The sequence below is a fragment of the Manis javanica genome, chromosome 15, assembly GCF_040802235.1.
Source record: "Manis javanica isolate MJ-LG chromosome 15, MJ_LKY, whole genome shotgun sequence".
Taxonomy (NCBI): domain Eukaryota; kingdom Metazoa; phylum Chordata; class Mammalia; order Pholidota; family Manidae; genus Manis; species Manis javanica.
In genome coordinates, this window is record NC_133170.1 from 88,433,907 (window position 1) to 88,453,631 (window position 19,725).

Sequence of the window (19,725 nt, forward strand, 5' to 3'; positions counted from 1 at the left end):
GTGCGTCCCGCCGGCCGCCCAGGGCCGGGCAGGGTCTCCGGGGCCTCCGGGCTGTGCGCGGAGGACACCGGCACCAGACACCTCCCCGGGCTGTTCGCAGGAGCGGGCTCGCCCGCGTGGAGCAGGGCTGGCCTTCCTGTCCACCGCGTCGGAGCTCAGTGACTGCACGGCCGTGGGAGGACCCTGGACTTTGGGGACCAGTATGACGGGAGTTCAGGCAATGGGAGGCTCTCGGCACAGCCCTGCCTGTGTCCAGTTCTGCTGGGGGGCTTCACCCGAGGGTCAGGGGACACGCCTCGGTCTGCGAAAGTTCTCTGGTCCCAGGAAAGGTGAGCATAAGCAGCTGATGACATGTGCGCTGGAGGATATGGACCAGCCCACCGAGCCGCTTCCTCGGTGGCTCATGAGAGCGGGGCGGTAGATAAAACTGAGTCTTGAAGAGGGGTGCTCCTGGCATTTGTATTCTTTGATTCCTTAAAGAAGCTCCTCACACACTCTATGTGCCAAGCATCCTTCTGGATGTAGTGTGTGCCCTGGGGGCTTGGAAGGAACCCAGCGTCTGGGAACAGTGGCCCTCCTGACGCACAGGCTCCTGCTGGGATTGCCCTGCTCAGGGGCCTCTGTGTCTGTGTCTGCAAAGCGTTGGGCCTCCCTCCCCTGAGGGAAAACCCCTTTGCCTAAGCCTCGACTTACAGCGCATCTCAGACCCACTGTGAACCTGCGTCTCCTTGATCACCTCCCGCCCCCTCATCAAGCGTGATTGCTCTTGTGGGGGGCGGCTTACAGCTTCTCCAGTCCAGTCATCTAAGGAGGCTCTGTGAGCGCCTGTATCAGTCAGGACAGGCTGGGCTGTGTCGCAGTAACAAGCAGTCCCCAAATGCATGGTTGGCTATGGCCGGGTGGTCACTTTGTGTATTTATTTTTAATTGCAGTGTAGTTGATATATAATATTTTTATTAGTTTCAGGTGTACAGTGTAGTGATTTGAGAATTACATTACTAAATGCTCACAATGGAAAGTGTACTCACCAACTGTCATTCACGCAAAGATATCACAATATCACTGACTATACTCCCTGTGCTGTACTATCATCCCCATGACTGATTTATTTATAACTGGATGTTACACCTCTTTATCCCCTTCACTTGTTTCTCCTGGCCCCTGGGCCCCCTCCCGTAAGGCCACCACCAGTCTTTTCTCTGTATTTATGAGTCTATTTTGTTTTGTTCATTTGTTCGTTTGTTTTGTTTTCTAGAGTCCACATATAAGTGAAATCATTTGGTACTTGTCTTTCTCTGCCTGGCTTATTTCTTGAGCATAATACCCTCTAGGTCCATCCATGTTGTTGCAAATGGCAGGATTTCATCCTTTTGCACAGTTGAATAATATTCCGTTGCGTATATGTACCACATCTTTATCCTTCATCTGTTGGTGGACACTTTGGTAGCTTCCGCATCATGGCTATTGTAGAAAATCCAGCAATAATAATAGGGGTGCATATATCTTCTTGAAATACTGGTTTTGTTTTCTTCAGGTGAATACTTAGAAGTGGAATTGCTGGGTCCTGTGGTATTTCTAGTTTTAGTTTTTTGAGGAATCTCCCTACTGCTTCCTGTAGTGGCTGCACCAGCGTACATTCCAGGTGGTCACTTTAGACGCGGAGTTAGAGGAGGCCCCTCTGCGGAGGTGACGTGGAAGCTGAGGTCCTGCTGGCAGGAAGGAGCAGCCAAGACTGAGGGGAACTTCCCAGGCCCATCCCGGACCTTGGGGGGGACTAGGCACAGGCGCCCCAGAGCAGAGAGAGAGAGAAGGTGTGCATGCTGGGCTGGTGAGAGTGAGGGGGCGTGGTGGGGGGACGTGCAGGGAAGCAGGTTCAGACCCCAGGGGCCCCAGAGCCGCAGTGGCCTCCCACCACGGGGGTGACTGGGCGGGGTCACTGAACACCCTTAATTTTCTGTTTCTTTCTCAACTTCAGGTTTTATCACAGACCAAATCCACCAACCCTGGTAAAACTGTGCTCAGGTTGACCTCTGGATGCAGTGAAGTGACGTTTGTCTGTGACGGTGGCTCCTTGTGGGCTCCGCCTTGTCATCCTCCCCCGGCAACCACAGGCTGTCTCGGCCTTTACCGGTCACTGCGTCATCTCTGACCCGCCTGCCCACCAGGAGCTCAGGGCCTGCACAGGTCAACCTCCCACCTCTGTGCCACCCGCGGGCCGGCAGCACTGCCGCCAGGGAGCCTCAGGGCCCTTCCAGGCAGAGGCAGGTCCCAGGCCCAGTGTGCGCTGGAGTTTGGGGGGCACCGCTCAGATAAGCGAACTGGCCCCACTGTTCTTTCTCTTTCTGGCCCGACCTGGTGTGCGTGTGACTCTTCAGTAAGAGGCGTGGCTCTGTGGGTGGACATGGTGCTGGAGGTGCAGAGGTCCAGCCATGGCCTCGTCTCCTTCCACCCCACCTGGGGGTGGCCTTGGCCCAGGCGGCCGGTCAGGTGGGTGCCCCTTGGCTGGACATGGCTATGCCCACCTGAGCTAGTGTTCAGTGGCATTAGGCAGTCTGGGCTGGTTCAGGGTTTCAGGGCCACTGCCCCTGAGTTAAAGCGGCTTCCTTTCCGTTGCCCAGGGCAGCCCCGGGCGAGGGACAGATTCCTGCATACAGGTGAAGGGCTTGTTATCCTTTCTTTGAAAATAAACAGACTTGGCCCAACTTGGACTTTGGTTTTACAGACTCTCTTTGGGCTTAGCACCAGCGAGTATTTTTCTTCACTGTCTGGATGAAGTGTGCGTACAGGCTGTCTGGAATCGCAGCTGGTTCTTGAGGGACTTGAGTTAATGATGTTTCCGGTCATTTTAGGTTTCACCCACCTTCCTGACCCTCAGTCTTCTCACCTGCAGAATGGAAACAGGCTTCTGCACCAGGCTGCTGGGTACTGAGCAGCAGGCGGAGGATGAGAGCTCAGAGCAGTGTGTGGGAGGCTCAGGGTCTGTCTCAGCTGCAGGTCAGCGCCAGTCGCAGGGGGCTCGGCAGAGGGCTTCAGCGTTGATGAGGGGAGGGCGGGGTGGCCCTGTGGCTGCTGAGCCGAGGGGGCGTGGGGCCGTGGCTCTCTCCGGGAAGAGCTTCTGGAACTGTCCTGTGTCAGCAAACGCCGCCCCTCCCCTTCTCATGTGCCCGACCTGCATGAAGTTCTGTCTCCAGCCCCAAGTCAGTTACTTAGTGAGTAAACTCTGTTATGAAAGCATCGGGGCAGTTGAGGGGGCAGATCCTTAACTGGCCAGCCAGGTGATGGAGGGGTGCTTTCGCCCTGTGCAAGGTTGGTTTGATCGGTGGGCTCCTGGGTGGGGAGGAGAGGCCAGGCCTCCTGGGCTCTGCACGTGTCCTGCTTCCCGCCAGCTAATTCTTTCCCCTGCTGACCTCTGAGGAACTTGGATTGCAGAGCCTGCCTGGGAGTCACACTGAGTCCCAGAATCTGGCAGAAACTCTGGCTCAGCCACAGCATGCTAGCGTTAAGACTTTGACTCTGCATGTTGAAACTGGAAAGTATTTTGAATCTTTCAATATATTCCCACTTATTTTTCTTTTTTCTTTGTCTTGCTTTTGGGCCAGCTGAGGGCCTTGGAATTTCATATTTTAGGATGGCCATATCTTGGGACCATGTTAGGCATGAACCGCATGGAGAGAGCCTGTCTTTATGTCCAGGGAACCTCCATGACAGGGCCTTTCTGGGAACCTCTGGGGCAGACAGTGGAGAGGTTTACGTGAACGGACACCTCGCTCAGAGCTGGACCCCTGCCTTGTGGACCCCCTTCTGCCAGGCAGGGGCTCCTGGGGGGCTGGCCACTGGAGGTGGAGGGGCCGGACTGGAGAGGGAGTGGGCTCTGGGGGTGAGGGTATGTGCAGGGTGCAGGTATGTCTCTGGGAGGGGGTGCTTAGCACGGGCTCCGAGTCGGGGAGCTTGGAGAGGAGTCTCCCAGGACACGACTTCTCTGTCCTGTTTTGCTGTTTCCTTTCCACTTCCGGAGGCTCCAGACTGTGGGGTCAGCCTGACTCACAGCTGTGCTATGTGCCCGGTGTTGGTCCCCAAGGGGCAGTGCTGCTGGCATAGAGGGGGCCTGGCCGAGTGTTCTGTCCTGTCTAGAAACACGCAGGGGCCCTACTCTTGGGGTCTGCATCTTCACCCCTGCCCCTGCCCCCAGTGCCTGCTTGCCCCTCCCTTGCTAGGTGGGCACAAAGGGAAGGTGTCACCATGAGGTTAGATGTGGCATCTGGGGCGGGCACACCGCCCCCCTACCCCATGCTGCCCCTTCCCATGCTCAGCCCCAGGCCGGCCTCCAACACGGCCGGGCTGGACCCCACCTGTCCACTGCCTGCCCAGGGCGAGGGCTGCAGCAGTGCCTCCTGGGAAGGTTCCTGGGGACCATCCACACGCCAGGCTGGGAGTGGGGCGCGCCCACCCTGTGTTGACCTGAAGTTGCTCCGTCTGCCTGGGGCCACTCCCTGGCCAGCTGGGTGGGAGCTGACGCTGATGGCCTTGGTGATATTCCTGACATCCTTTGTTTTAAGGCCCATGACCTGATGCTCAGCAACCTTAAGGAATTTCCAAGCTTACCCACTTGGAAGGTCAGAACGGGGTCTGAGCTCAGTGTTGCCTGGCTCTGAGGGAGGTGCCCAGGAATCGGAGTCTCGCAGCCTCATCCCCAGGGCGAAGGTGAAGGTGTAAATGGGCCCCTGCAGCTCTGCAGCAGTCGCTTGGGGACAGGTGGGGGCCTGCTGGCCCTGGTGTGCAGAGACTGGCCCCTAGTGTGTGCGGACGGTCCACTCTTCGCTAGCTGGGGCTCTGTGTTCCAGATGCCTGCCCCCCATCATGGACAAGCAGATGCACATTAAGTGCTAACACCAGCTGGGGAAGAGGGGACTCCTCAGTGCCGTAGGGCTCCTGGTGACCTGGAGCAGGCACAAGGGACATGGCAGAAGGCGGGCAGAGGGCTCTGCAGTCCTGCTCTGACGGGGGGACAGTGAGGAGCAGATGGCACAAGAGCTCGAGGGTCCCTGCAGGCCTTGGAGGGGTGGGGGTCCCAGGGGAGGGTGATGTAGGGGTGCAGGCTGTGTCTCAGAGCAGCCGCTGCCCGGATGGCGCTACCCGCTCCTTTCTCCTGACCCTCCATGGCTGCCTTAGGTGTCAACTGACGTGGTCAAAGTAGGGCGTTGGGTTGGGTGAGAGGCTTGACAGTTTCCCATCAACAAGTCCAGTCACGCGTCCTCAGAGAAGCCCAGGGCGGGGTTTCTGGGTGGGTTTGGTGTAGGTCGGCACTTCCCTGTCGTCCCTGCCAGTTCTGCCTGGATGGAGGCTTGGGGAAAAACGTCTGGGCCGAATGAGGCAACATGGACCTGGAATTTAGAACAGGGGCCTGTGGGGTCTTCGCAGGTGCAGAGATGCCCCGGGCTCTCCACAGATGAGAACTGTAGCGACGGGTCCCTGGCAGGCCCCAAAGCAGAGTTCCCAGCCCAGGATGTGGGGAGGTTTCCGAAAGGACAGAATCTGGGCAGCGCTAGGGAGATTTTCTCTGGTAACACGGCTACCTGCCCTGGTGGGAGGGAAGCTGTCCGTCACATGCAGCTGCAGACGGGGAAGCCACTGCCACTCTCTGGAGCAGAAAGGGAGTTCATAGGGTGCTTACAAAGCCTCCGGGCGGGTTCCCGGCCCCACCTGCATGCCCAGAGGGCTCAGGACACCCCACAGGCGGTTCTGCGTTCCCAAAGCATGCTGGTGTGCAGGGGCCAGGAAGCCACCACTCTGCCGGCCCGGGGGCTTCCCAGCACCCTCGGCGGAGGTGGGGCCTCCCCGGGAAGTCCAGCATCCCCTGAGCTGCAGGAAAGCCGTGGCCCTCTGAGGCGCTCTGGGTGCAGCTCCCTGCCGTTGCCTGCGTCATGCGCGGAAGCCAGAGGCAAGGCATCTGAGTGGGGTACGTCTGGGGGTGCAGGCCTACAGAAAGCTTGCATGGCGACTGCAGGCAGACCCAGTTGGGGTGGGTTCGTGGCCCCTGGTCCAGGGCGGTGGACCGTGGTCGTATGTAGCTGGCCCAAGGGTCCCTACCCCTGTGGTCGGCGAGCAAACCGCCTGAGTCGCTCTCGTGCGCTCGGTGGCCACAGGCCTGCTCTGCTGGACTCCGGCCGTGGCCGTGACCGAGGCCTCCCACGAGGTGGGCCGCTCGGCTGTGGGTTCACAGGTGAAGAGGTCTGTGTGTTACCAGCTGGTGCCAACAGTGCACTCAGTGTGGACTCTGGGGTCCCAGGGCCAGGGCCTTAGAGCAGGGCTGACCACACCGCCCTGAAGAGGCCCTGGTGACCGGGCTAAGCGGGGTGTCTGAGATGGTGGGTGCTGCCTCTGACCCTGGGTGCAGGAGCAGAGCCTGTGGAAGCCCAGCTTCGGAACTTAACACTGAACTGGGCACCTTCAGCCCAGGGTCAGGGTGACGGGCTGGACTGGTGTGAGGGAGGGCTCCTCCAGGCTCTCCACGTGAACAGTGTTAATTTTTCTTAGCGATTATTTATTACTGAGCAAATGCTTATTTTTTTAGAGAGTGAACTAAATGAGCTGCAAGCTCCCTGCTCATTCAGTAAGATATGCTGGTGACTGGAACCGGTCAAGGTGGGCATATTCACACCACGATAACTGGCAGAGGCTGAGAATCGGGTTCTTTTTTAGCTGAGAAAGATGGCTGGTAAAAAGCTGGGCAGCACCACCGAGGGTGGGCTCCATGGCCTCCCTTTCTTTGCGGTGATTTTGTGTTTCTCTAAGTTGCTACCCAGGGGCAGGGAGATGGACCCAGGCCCGAGATGGTCGCTCCTCGGGATCCCCCTGTGTGGCCGTGTCTCTCCTGGGCTCCTAGTTTGTGATGAAGCCTGAGAAATAGAGCCCAACTTGTGTCTGCCCCGGACCTTCCTGTGTGACCTCAGTTGCCTGTGGCTTGCTGTCGCTTTTGTGGCCCAGGGGACTGTGTGCAGCAGTGTGGACGTACCGCCGGGTCACACGTGGGCCATGTGGAAGCACCACCGGGTCACACGTGGGCCACGTAGCCCTGGAGTGGGATCTGAAGAACATCCTGTGGCTTTTATTTTTTTAAATATAGGGAAAGGGAAATGTTTTTAGAAAGTCAAACCTCCATCCACTTGAAATTCTCCCAGGGCACGTACAGCACTTCTGAGGCTTTTCCTGGGAGGTCAGCAAGCCTGTCCAGCCAGTGGGCGAATGTCCTGCCAGGGTGCCAGCTGTTTCTGGGTGGTTTCCAGGCCTGGAGCCTCCTGTCCAGGGCTGCTAGCCTGCAGGAATCCCTGGGGTTCTCAGGGCCATCGGCCAGGAGCGCTAATGTATAAGCCCTCACAGTAGCTGGAACAGCCTGAGACAGAAGCAGATGTGTGGCTCTGTCGTGAGGTCAGTCAGCCGTTGGGTCCCGAAAGGAAAGAAGTTTTTTTCTGGAGATGAGATTCCGGCTGAAGGCCTGTGCTGAGGTCCAAGGGGAAATCAGGTGTTAATTAGGGAACAGGAGAGCGCTCTCCTCAAGTCGGACCATCGTTTCCACTCCACAAGGGTGTCTAGAGGCTGACCGCGTGCCGGGCTGGGCTGTGAGACCTGGGCTGGGATTCCACCTGGACGCGCCCGGGGGGCCCTCACCGAGTCGGGAAGGCAAAGGCCCAGCTCTCCTCTGACCTGATGATTGGCCTACAAAGAAACATGCTTCTGAGAAACTCCAAGTCCAGCACCTTCCCTAGATTACAGCAAAGCCTCAAGGAAAATAATCAAGGAAAATACATTTATTTTCTGGGAGAAAGCCGAAAGCATGCAGCTTTAGGGACCCCCAGTTCATCGGCTGCCCTGGTGTCCCCGGGGCAGGTCAGCCTGTTTTTCCTGGGGACCTTGCTTGGCAAACAGCAGCTTTAGGCGTTTTTCCCGTGTTAGTCCAGCAGCTGCTTTAAATTCAGCTGCGGCTTCTCTGTGCCAAAGGTCATGGTCAGGGAATCACAGTGATGTGTGAGGCGTTTCAAGCTCCGTTCATGAACCTGTGCCCCGGGATTTCCTGGGCTTTTATGCGCTCAGTGGTGCTGAGTAGCCGAGGGAGCAGATTCCAGGACCATTAAGTCAGGTTTAGCGTCTGTCACATGTCAGGGTCAGTGGAGTGTGTCCGGAGGGAAGGGGGGGCCCAGGCCTGGTTCTGCGACAATACGTGAGCAGCCCACGTGCCCCACCTGGCCCTCCACACCCTTCCCATGCGTGAAGGGGTCCCCTGTGCTCTTCTGCTTTCCGAAGCTGATCCTTTCTTCTCTCGACACCTCCACCTCCCAGAAATGGTTTGCCGACGGGAGCATCAATCTTAGAGCAGGATACCGAGGGGCTGTGGGTGTCCTTTCTGCTCCTGCTTCTAGGCCATGCGGTCAATCTGCCCCTGTCAGCACCCAGGCTTGGAGCAAGGTGACGGTGAAGCGCTCTGTGTCTGTCCAGTCTTTGCTTCCCTTAGCGGCCGAAGAAAATGAAGAGCAGCTGTGGGCTGGCTTACCAGTGGGGTGGTCCTCACATGCTCTCTCAAAGGAGCAGGACAGTTTCCTGTCTGTGTGACATGGGTCTTGGCCCTCTTGGTGCAGGAAGGAGGACCTCTGGTGTGTGACAGGCGCTCATGGTTTGAGCTTGGGCCTGAGCTACTTCACACTTACCTGCTGTTCCCATTCATTCAGCAAACATTTATCGACCTTCTTCTATCAGCTCTAGGCACTGGGAAGAAGGCAGTAAACCCCAGACCCCTGCCTGAGTAGAGCTTGTACTCAGGGGGCAGATGGACAGTGAAGGAGGTAAGCTAGTTCACTAGTGTTTATTTAATGAATGCTGAAAGCCAGAGAGTGTGTAGAAGTCAGCAGTCATGCATTCCCCATTTGTTTATTTCTTAAATACAGCAACACACACACATGGCTTATCTTACTTCCCTGGGCTGTCCTCAGGAAATGGCTCGGGGGAAAGATTCTTTCAAATAGTAATCATGAAAAAATGGCTATGATTGGAGGATAGATAAATAAATACCAGTGTATCCCCTTCTCTTTCTTCTGAGCTGTTTCTTGCTGTGTCCTATTTTGGACTGAGCTGGAACAGGGGTGCCCTTTTTCCTGTCTGTGTTCTGACAGGTGTCACCTTGGCTACCCCACTTGTGGCCAGATTATGTCTTTAGCGATGGATAAATGGTATTCCTGGATGAAGCTTAAGGATTGGCTGTCGAAGGTCTCGTTGTTTCCCCAGAGGCCAGTCAGCATTTTACTGGTGTTCAGCACCATGAACACAAGGCCAAAGTCATGTATCTGTGCATATTGTTTGCACACGTCCACACTGAGGGCTTATTCCGAGGAGTCTGCATTGCAGACAGATGTAGGTAGCTTGCTCCGTACCTGAATAATGACTGTTGTACTTCTCTTTGCACTTGAAAATATAGCTCTGAGTCATTTTTAGGGAGATCATTTCTCAGAAAACTGTATGTCGCTGTCCCTTGGAAAGATCCTGCAGGCAGCAGGAAGCCAGTGTTTCCTGTAGTGACTACCGAAGCACTGGCCATTAAGTGGCCACATTATCTTTTTAATACAGAAATGGTAGCATTTCAGCTTGCAGAATCTTTAAGAAGTCACAAATATCCAAGAACATGGTTTTGAACAGTTTTCAGTCTGTGGAGTGACAGGATCACGTGAATAACATTTACTTTTCAATGACTTGAAGACCTAGGTTTGTTGACCATATTTTCCAATGATACAAGTGTGGAGATTAATGTGCTTTTAAATCACATTATTAAATGTAATATTGGGATCAAGGGTCTGGGTACCCATATTCTGCTCTGGGAAAACACAATGGGAATGTGGGGGTCCATGTAGTAACCTGGGGTGTCTAGAGAGAGAGTGGGGTCATGGAGGGAAGGGTGAGAGGGTTATTCAGAAACCTGAAGGGCTGTCCTTGAACGGCAAATTAGATTTATCCTGTGCAGCTTTGAAGGGCTGAGCTAGGACCAATGGGTAGAATTTGAAAAACCACACATCTTGGTCCAATTTTAGGAAGACTGTTTCTCTGCTGAAATGACAAAGAGGCAGTAGCCCTGTGAGGTGGTGAGTTCCAGTAGTGTGATGTTTAAGCGGAGGCCCGACTGCTATGGCACGAATGTGGCAGATTTCTGAGCCCCAGGGAGGTTCAGAATCTGACTGTCAAGGGTCCCAGTCTTGAGGTTCATGGCCTTGGCTGAGTGGGTCAGAAGGGGAGCGCACTGAGATTCACCTGGATCCGGTTCTTCATCAGAAACCTCTCCTCCGGATGCAGCAGCAAGAGCGTGGGACCCACAGGCCCCGCTCCGGTGCTGGCCCTGGGGCACGTGTTGAGACCCCACGATCCTCGAGGGAACCTGTGGCCTGCCTCAGTGGGTCCACACCCTCCCCAGGGCTGAAGGTCAAATGCTCCCGCTCTAGCCAGCTGGGTGACTTCTGCCCATGCAGGGAATATTCATTCATTGCTTTCTCCTTTGCTGATTTCCTTCTCCCCACAGCCAGCCTTTCTGGAAAGCTCTCCCCGCTGCCCTCAGCAACTGTGCTGCCAGGCTGAGGTGACACGTGCCCTTCACGCTCTCCTGCATGCGCCTTTGGAGTGGTCCTGGAGGCCGCTTGCCCTCTCATTTCCTAATACCCCACTCACCCCCTGAAATGGTGCTTATAACGGATTTGGCAAAGTGAGTTTGCAGATTTTAGTCCTTTTAGAAAACCCTTTCAAAGACATTTCACCGCCAAATGTTTGGCAGGGCCTTGGGTGGGTGCTGCTTCTCATTAACGGTGTGACGGCCGCACAGGGGGTGGCACCTGCTGTTTCTCAGGCGATTGCCCGGCAGGAGGGGACAGATGAGCTCCTGTCTGTGTGGCCTCTGTGGAATGCTGGCCCCAGCTGCTCTGCAGGGGCAGTTCATATCCCTTTGTTGACCTCAAACTGCTGCCTTTAGTCTGAAGAATAAGGGCAGCATTTCATGGCCACCGCTCTGTGACACACTCAGGAAGCCTCCGTGTCCCCGGGTGTGGCCCGAGGCTCACGTCCTCAGAGCTGTGAGGATGGGGCCTGCGTGCACGTGGGCTACCCCTCCCCACCACTAACCACAGCTGCCTCTTCAGCACCTTTCCGCGCACCCCCGCTCCCCTGGAGGAGCAGGGGTGCTTCTGGGTCCTGGATTTGGGGAGTGCGGTGTTGGAGGCTGTCAGGACTTGCTCCTTCACCAGAAACTTAGGCGAGGGAGGGGCGGGGAGGGCACCACTGAAAGGCTCCTTTGTCGACTCTCGGAAGGCATTAAGGAGGAAGGTTGAAATCCCACAGAAGAGGCCACGAGGCTGCCTGGGCTGGAGCTGCTGGCGGCCTGGGGAGGTGCCTGCTGGCCCTGGGTTCTGGTGCGCATCAGGTCTGGCCTGTTGGCTCTGGCAGGAAACAAAGGCCCCCTGGGGGCCCCTGCCCGCCTTCATTTGCATTCAGCTGTTGTAAGTTCCGGAGGTTCTGGCTGAGCTGCGTCTTTCCCCGAGCCCCTCCCCTGACAGCCCTTGGAGCAGAGGGGAACTATGCGCTCCTCGGGCCTGTGCAGCCACGCAGAGCACAGGCGGGGCGGGGGGGCCTACCCCCTCCGTCCTTCTGTGTTAGGTCGTCTATTAAGTGACAGATTAAAATCAAACCATGTACAGCAAAAATGGGAAAACGATTGGCTGTTTGCAAAGCCCAGGTTCAGCTGGCTAAGGTGCTGGAGCAACGTGGGACAGAGAACCCGCCTTCGGGGTCCTTCCTGCACCCACCGCTGCACTCCAGGCACGTGGGCAGCCCCTGTAGTCCCGGTTTTCTGGGGTTGACTGCCATCGACTCTGATTGGACAGAATCAGGTCATGTGCCAGCCCCTGCGCCAATCGGCTCGTTCAGGGAGATTTGGCCCTCTGGCAGGCAGGACCTCGCGATGGGCCTGGTGGGGGGCAGGGACCGCGCATGCCCGGTCGGTCTCCACGCCGCGGCGGTCCTGGCGCTGCCTGCGGCCCGGGTGGCCCTGTGGCCCAGTCCCGCCCGCGTGCTGCGGCTTCGCCGAGCGCGTCGCGCGGGAGCCTTGCGGGGGGGCCCCAGACCCGTGCTGATTCAGGAAACCGGGGCCTGCCTTTCCCCACTAAGTAGATGCCTCACCCACGACCTCCCTTTGGAGGCGAGGATTTTCCATGTCTCAGGGTTTGGACACTTGTTCTAAATGGACACAAGGACAGCCATTTCCCTCAGTGCCGTGGCAGTGAATCTACTTCCCCACCAGCCTGCAAAATCAGCACGTCGTTTCTGGAACAGAGCCTGCCGTGCCCCAAGCCTTCGGGTGCCCGCGCCCCAGGCTCTGCCGGCCGGGCAGGTCTTGCAGGCTCCAGAATCACTCCGCCCCGACTGCTCCGAGTTTTGGCCCTCCCGCGTCTCTGATGGTCACCCCCTCGTCCGGCAGGGAGCTGCTGGAGACCACCTGCCGCCTGGCCAACACGCTGAAGAGGCATGGAGTGCGGCGAGGGGACCGTGTGGCCATCTACATGCCCGTTTCCCCGCTGGCCGTGGCCTCCATGCTGGCCTGTGCCAGGATCGGAGCCGTGCACACCGTGGTCTTTGCTGGCTTCAGTGCCGAGTCCTTGGCCGGGAGGATCAACGACGGTGAGCCTGCCTGCGGGCCGTGGGCGGGAGGAGGCCGGCGTCTGCTGGTCGGCTCCGCGGGGCCTGGCCCTCAGAGATCAGAGCAGGGACAGACGTTAATAAACACACGCACGCCTTGAGTACAAACAGCATCGTAATGAGCGTGAGGATGAGCACTTGTCCCACGAGCTGAGGAGCCAGGGACTCCGGGAGGCAGGAAGTCACAGGTGCCGCTGGGTGGTGGGAGGAGCAGCGCGGGGGGGGGGGGGGGCGGCCTGGAGGAGGCCGGCGTCGCTGCGTGGGGACCTCCCACAGGCCCGGGCCTGCAGCAATGATGGGTGGACCATCTCCAGAGGCCTGCCGTCGCGGTGGGGGCTGGTGGTGTATCTTTCAGGCTCCTGTCTGCAGGTAGTCAAGCCTCTTGGACAGTGTGCAGGCGATTCTGTCCCCTCCTTTTTCCGGTTGGGACGGCCCGTGTCTGTGTGGTCTGGCCCCTCTCCAGAGAGGTCCCAGAGTGAGTCCCCTGAGCCGCTCCTCAGGGAGGGTGCTGAGTTCTGGGGCCACCAGGAGCGCTTTGCGAAGATGCCTTGGGTGGTGGACAGAGCCAGAGGGAGGAGTCTCAGACCCCTGCTGACCCCCCTCTTAAGAGGGCTGGGAAGCCTTGCCACTCCCTTTCAAGGGATGCTGGGCCACTCCTCTCTCTCTCTCTAAACTCTCTGGCCCTGATAAGTACCAGCCACTGTGCAAAGGTCATCTCCTTTCATTTAACTAAATTGGTCTTCATATATATTGTATAGTAGTCTTTGCTGCTCCCCTCTTGGGTATCACTGTAACCATTTCAAAGCATGCAATCCAAGGGCAGGAAGCACATTCACGCTGTTGAGCGTCATCATCCTGTCTGTTGGAACTACAGCTGCGTATGTGTTCCCGGCTCTTCCTTAGGGGCCAGGTGGGGCGCACTGCAGAGGGTCATTCCTCTGCCTGTGGTCCTGAGGCCCAGGCTGTGTCAGGACCTGATTCCCTGCCCCGGGTCTGGCCGAGCCTAGCTGGGTTGTTGAGGAGCAGGTGTGGGTCCTGCAGAGCCTTCCCCTGACGGTGAGGGTGGGGGCTGGCCGCTCCTGGCATCAATGGGATGGTCTTCGTTCTCTGAGCAGTGAAGTTCTTGACCTTGGCAGGGCAGGGGCCACACGGGACATGCGGGGCTCGGCGTCTGGCCGCCCGGCTCTCCTGCTCTCTGTCTGGAGTTGCTCTGCCCCACAGCGGCTGTGGCTGGGGGTGGCGATGGTCCCTCACCCAGGAAGCCCCCGGGGCAGGTAGGAGGGAACAGTGGGAGTCCCAGAGGGCTGAGCTCCCAGGTAAGTTATGTGCGGCTACTTCTGCTCCTCATCTGAGCTGGGAAAAGGCCTGGTGTGTCCGCACTGAGCACAGAGGTTGCAACGCAGGCACATGCCTCAGCTTTTTTTGACTCTTACCCCAGAATGGACCTTGTTGGTCACACCCTCAGGCCTGAAATGTGTGGCTTTCCTCTGGGCTCTGAGGTCAAAGTGGGGAGGACACCGGCCAGAAGTGCCTGTTTGTCTCTGTTAGCCAAGTGCAAGGTGGTGATCACCTTCAACCAAGGACTGCGGGGAGGGCGCGTGGTGGAGCTGAAGAAGGTTGTGGACGAGGCTGTGAAGCACTGCCCGACTGTCCGGCACGTCCTGGTGGCTCACAGGACAGACAGCAAGGTCCACATGGGGGACCTGGACGTACCCCTGGAGCAGGTGGGCCTCCTTGCTTTCTGGTTTGGGGAGGAGAGGTTATTCCTGGGTTAACCGGGGCTGAGGCTTGGTGGGTGTGGTTCTCAGTCTGGGGTCCCCAGAGCTGCCCAGTGTTCCCCAGTGGTGTTTGTGGTGTTGAGGGGTTCACGTACCATGCAGAAACGACTGTTTCTGGCTGTTGTGTCCTCTCTGCATCTCTGAAGGGAAGGGGAGCCCTGGGTCAGCCGCCAGGTCCTACGGCAGCTGGGGAAGGTGTCTGCAGGAGGCTGAGTGCCGCGCGCGGGGCTGTTCTGTCCTCCCTTACAGGAGATGGCCAGGGAGGACCCTGTTTGCGCCCCAGAGAGCATGGGCAGCGAGGACATGCTCTTCCTGCTCTACACCTCCGGGAGCACCGGGACGCCCAAGGGACTGGTGCACACCCAGGCGGGCTACCTGCTGTACGCGGCCCTGACGCACCGGGTACGCGCCTCCCGGAGGTGGGGTGCAGGGGCCGCACCTTCCCGGCGGGGCTCTGCGCTGGGGGTGGGGGGGCATGCAGGGGCCAGATTCAGGGCCAGAGCTCCTGCTGGGAAACCACGCCGGGTAGGTGTGAGGTGCTGTTTTCTCCCAGTAACCCGCGTGGGGTCCAGGCCCCACTCTGACGCAGCCCCTGTGTCGGGGTTGAGGGGTGGAATATGCTGACTGGCTAGGTCCTTTCAGCTCTCGAACGACGCGGGGCTGCGGGACTTGGCGTCCTGTGCACAGCACAAAGTGTGGCCTTCCTGGAAAGTCGCCCCCTTTGCCCGGGACATGGCTGCACGGGGCCCTGGCCGCCTCGAGGCCCCCCCTGTGCTGTCTGGAAGCTCCTGCAGGACCTCAGTGTCCGTCCATGGCAGCAGGAGGCGACTGCTCACCCAAAGCTCAAAAACACTCTTTACTGTAAAACAGAACAGTTACAGAAAACTGTCCAGACCAAATGTGGCTTAATGAATCACTGTAATGCCGACCCTGCTTGGGTGCAGAAGCCCCTCATGGCCCGTCCGACCACAGCTGCCCCGTCCTGACCTCCGTGGCACCACTGCCCTGTCTCCTTTTCGAGCTTGTCGCCTAATCATCCCCATGTTTTTGGTGTCTTTCAAGCCCTTTTTAACTCTCCTGTTCCTCCGATGCCTCCCATTTCCTTAGACCGTGTCTGTTGCGCCTGCTGTCCGCCCCCCTTCTGTCCTCTGTGTTTCCTGCAAAGGGGCAGCCGGGGGCGGAGGTGGGGCCGGGCTCCGGTCGGACCCTTTGGCAGGAGCTGCCGTGTCTCTGCAGGTGCTTGGCTGCTGGTGATGCTGCGGGAGTTTGTTGGTCTTTTTGGCTCTCATTTTTTGCAGTTTTTAAGGCATTTGTTAAAATTGTGGAATAACTTCATACAGAAAGGTGCCCTCATTTTTTTCATACGACTGGAAGAAGTCTACCTGTGGGTACCTGTGTGACCACCGCGGCATCGGGGCTGGGGGTGCCCCACTCCTTGACATGCCCCAGGCGGGCCGGCCCTGGCGACAGAAGGGCTGTGTCTGGAGGGGCTCCCACAGCGCACACTCGGGTCTGGCCCCCTCCCCTGCCGTCTGCAGACGTCGGCTGTTGAGGGTGCCAGGGGCTGCACAAACTGACCCTGCTCCTGGTGGCCGCTGCAGTGCCTGCGTCCCTCCCGCCGGGGAGACAGGCTCCTGACGGCCCTCCCTGCTGTTGCTGCAGCTCGTGTTTGATTACCGGCCAGGCGACATCTTTGGTTGTGTGGCCGACATTGGCTGGATCACAGGACACAGCTACGTGGTGTATGGACCCCTCTGCAATGGAGCGACCAGCGTCCTCTTTGAGAGCACCCCGGTCTACCCTGATGCTGGTGAGGACTGGGGCCCCAGATGAGGAGGGAGCTTCGGGGTGGCGAAGTACACACGTGAGTGGAGGAGAGGCCTGCGCTCGGCCGACTCTGTGGCATAGCTGCCGGGCCTGGGGCTTTGTCTGCGGTGAGATCGGACAAGCAGTAGAAAGGAGTCCAGCTGGGCACTGGAAGCCATCTCAAACCACCCACTCGGGCGTCCTGTCCTTCTAATCAAACTGTCTGCCACGGGCTGGCCCCTGAGATTGTCCCTCTCACGTTTATGGCCACCTGATGGGATCCAGCCCTTCAAAGCCCAGGCCCCAGGAATTCCAGGTGGGGGGCATGTCCACATTTGCCATCAGAGCGCACCGTGTGGGGGGCTGGAGAGCCCTCCGTGCCCGAGGCCACGTGCAGGACCTGCTGCCCACCTGGCTCTGCCCCAGGCAGCACAGTATCCAGAGCGTTGGTTTCGGAGTGGCGGTGGGGCCCTGCGGGGAGACTGCCTGAGCTTCCCACAGCGCGGGCGGTGGTGCGTGTGGGACTTGGGAGTTTGTCGCCTCCCCTGTCGTCGCCAGCCTCCCGCGGGGTTAGATGCCCTGGAGCAGAGTGCGCGGGGAGCCCGGCCGGGGAGCAGGAGCTGCAGCTCACGGGCTCTGCGTGCTTCAGCCCCTTGAGGCTCAGCTTCCCGCATGCAGAGCGACAGTGGCGAGTCCCCGAGGCTTGCGAAGACGGGGGTGCGCATGCTGGTGTGTGTCCTGGGCTCTGGGGCCCGTGAGTGAAGAAGGGGAAGCGCCCGCCACCCGGCAGAGACTGAACGCAGCTCAGTCTCGGTGCCCCCACCCCACCACACACACACGGGGGGGTTATTTTTAAATCCACCGTAACACTCCTTCGGATTGGCTGGGCCGCCCCGTGCGGGTCTAGCCATGCTAAGCCAGGCAAGGGTCCTTCCCAGCCCCTGGTGGCGGGTGCGCTGGGAGATGACGGCCTCAGCGAGCCCTTCCCAGAGGCTCCCTTCCACGCCCGTTACGGAGGCCGAGTCCCGTTCCTGCTGGTGATGCAGGCATGTGCCGTATCACCTGCGCACACCGTGCCTGGTCTCCAGATAGGCTTGCATCGGTGATGTGTGCTGGGCCCTCAGCCTGACGGTGGGTTGGCCTCTTGCAGGTCGGTACTGGGAGATGGTGCAGAGGTTACGAATCAGTCAGTTCTATGGCGCCCCGACCGCTGTCCGGCTGCTGCTGAAATACGGTGACTCCTGGGTGAGAAAGTACGACCGCTCCTCCCTGCGGACCCTGGGGTCAGGTGAGCGGCCGGCCGCGAGGCGGAAGGGGCTGCGGGTGACTGTGGGCACCAGTGCAGGCCTCAGACGGACGCGATCCTGACACTGCGTGGCTGTCATGGAGAAATGGGTGCCAGGCCACAGACGGAAAGCCGAGGACCGCCTGTGAGACAGACCCCTGCAGCCACAGCCCTCGTGGTCTGGGACAGTCCTGAGGTTTCTGTACCTGCGGGCTGTGCTTTGCCTTCACTGTGAGCCGGGCAGCCCGTGCCCTTGCTGTGCGCTGCTGGGAGTCGCTGCGTAGCCCACCGAGCAGGCCCTGCCGCCAGGCGTCCGTGCCTCCGGGAAGCATGCTGATGTTGTGCGCAAGGCGCTGCTCTCACCGGGTGCCCCTTGGCGGATCCGTTCCTGTGCACAGATCCGGCCCCCATACAACACGTCCCCTTTATCGTGGACATCACAGTGCTGCGCTGTTATCCTGTGATGTTTGTTTTAACTGAGCCATACGTAGAGTTCTCCAGGTGGTTCTCACACACTCGCTTGTAGCCTCCTGTGAGGCTGCATGGTGTCTGCAGGCGTGGCCTTGGGGCTGCGCAGCCAGCTGTCGGCAGCTTCCTGGGCGTCAGCCAGCATGACAGTGGCAGCTTCCTGCCTCCGGCGGGTGTATGGGCATGCAGGGCGATACACACTCCCCTGGCCTCCCAAGAGACCAGCTGGCGGGGTGGCCGGGACAGGCCTCGGTGGGCTGCCGCGCTGTGTGTGGTCCTGAGCGAGGCAGCCAGCGAGGGGCACTTCACTGTTTGAGCCGCAGAGTGTGTGAGCCAGCGCGTCTGGCTGAATGCCAGCCTTTGTGGGTGTTCCGTTAGGACAACGTGCCATCCGGCTGCTATCGTCAAACCCCACAACCTGGTGACTTAGAAACAGTAGGAATTTATTTCTCACAGTTCTGGAGACTGAAGTCTGAGGTCAGGATGCCTGCTTGGTCAAGTTCTGCCGAGGGCCCTCTTCCTGGGCCCCAGACTACACCTTTTTGGGGTGTCCTCATGTTGTGGGAGGGGCGGGCAACCCCGTGGGCCTCCTCCCTGTGAGCACTGGTCCCATTCCTGGGGCTCTACTGTCGCGACCCAAGCCACTGTCCTGGGGAGACACCAGCCTTCCCAGCAGGCGGACACCGAGAAGTCGGGCTGTAGAGTAGTGGCAGAAGTGCTCGTATTGTGTGTGTACGTACATGTGACCACGATCCAGCGGAAGCCATAGAAGTTCTAGTCCCCAGAAGGCCGCCGTGCCCCCTCCTAGTCAGTGACCCCCAGTCACAGCCACTGTTCACCACTTAGCAAGGGGGGTTCGCTTCTTGAACGTCACACGCGTGGGCTGGTGTGGTGAATGCCCGTCTCCTGGGCTGCGGCTGCGGCTGCGGCCCACCCCCACTGCGCGTAGAGCCGTGCGCTTGCGCATGCTGTGTGCTTCTCCGTCGCGTGAACATCCTGGTCTGTTTCTCTGTCCTCCTCTTGATGGACAGTGGTTCGTTTTGCCTGCTGTGAACGTGTCCGTGTTAGGTGGACAGATGCACTTGTTTCTGTGGGGTCTATGCCAGAAGGGACATTTTTGAGTACTAGGATAAAATGTATGTTTAGTCTTAGTAGATTCTGCCACAAATACTGTCCAAAGTGGTGGTACTGGGTGTATGTACTTGTAAATATAAAGAAAAACATCCAAATTGCTCCCCAAACTCACTGCATCAGATTATCCTCCTATGATGTGTGATACTGTTTCTCACACATTCTTGCCGGTGTTTTGATTTTGGACCCGATAGTGAAAATATCTTCCTCTGCTTTGGATTCTTTGGCCATAAGCATGACGGATCTCATCACTTTTTCGTTGTCTTTCATGTCTTCCAGGAAAATTGTAGAGCTTTTTTCCCTGTAAACATCAGTTCCTTTGGGTTTGGAGTTTATTGAGGTCTATTAATATCTTTCACTCTCTCCGGTGTGGTTGCAGTGGGAGAGCCAATCAACCACGAGGCCTGGGAGTGGCTCCACAAGGTGGTGGGGGAGAGCAGATGTACACTGGTGGACACCTGGTGGCAGACAGGTGAGTGTGCATGGGGGGAGGGGTCCCATGCACCGGGGAGCCAGGCACAGGGCTGCTCAGCGTGCACAACA

General features: G+C 58.4%; 1 protein-coding gene and 1 long non-coding RNA gene across 3 annotated transcripts in view; both read left to right on the forward strand.

The window, feature by feature from the left end:
* Positions 1-2,702, forward strand: LOC118969003 (uncharacterized). Its single transcript, XR_012125504.1, has 2 exons — positions 1-1,811; positions 1,976-2,702. It is a non-coding gene; the product is annotated as an uncharacterized lncRNA (long non-coding RNA).
* Positions 1-19,725, forward strand: part of ACSS1 (acyl-CoA synthetase short chain family member 1) — a 34,458-nt gene that overhangs the window by 7,946 nt on the left and 6,787 nt on the right. For both annotated transcript variants that reach the window (XM_037001811.2, XM_073222652.1), the window contains exons 3-8: positions 12,497-12,696; positions 14,263-14,438; positions 14,742-14,894; positions 16,155-16,302; positions 17,449-17,586; positions 19,562-19,654. In XM_037001811.2, the coding sequence (XP_036857706.1) occupies positions 12,497-12,696; positions 14,263-14,438; positions 14,742-14,894; positions 16,155-16,302; positions 17,449-17,586; positions 19,562-19,654 (908 nt within the window). The remainder of the gene's footprint in view (positions 1-12,496; positions 12,697-14,262; positions 14,439-14,741; positions 14,895-16,154; positions 16,303-17,448; positions 17,587-19,561; positions 19,655-19,725) is intronic.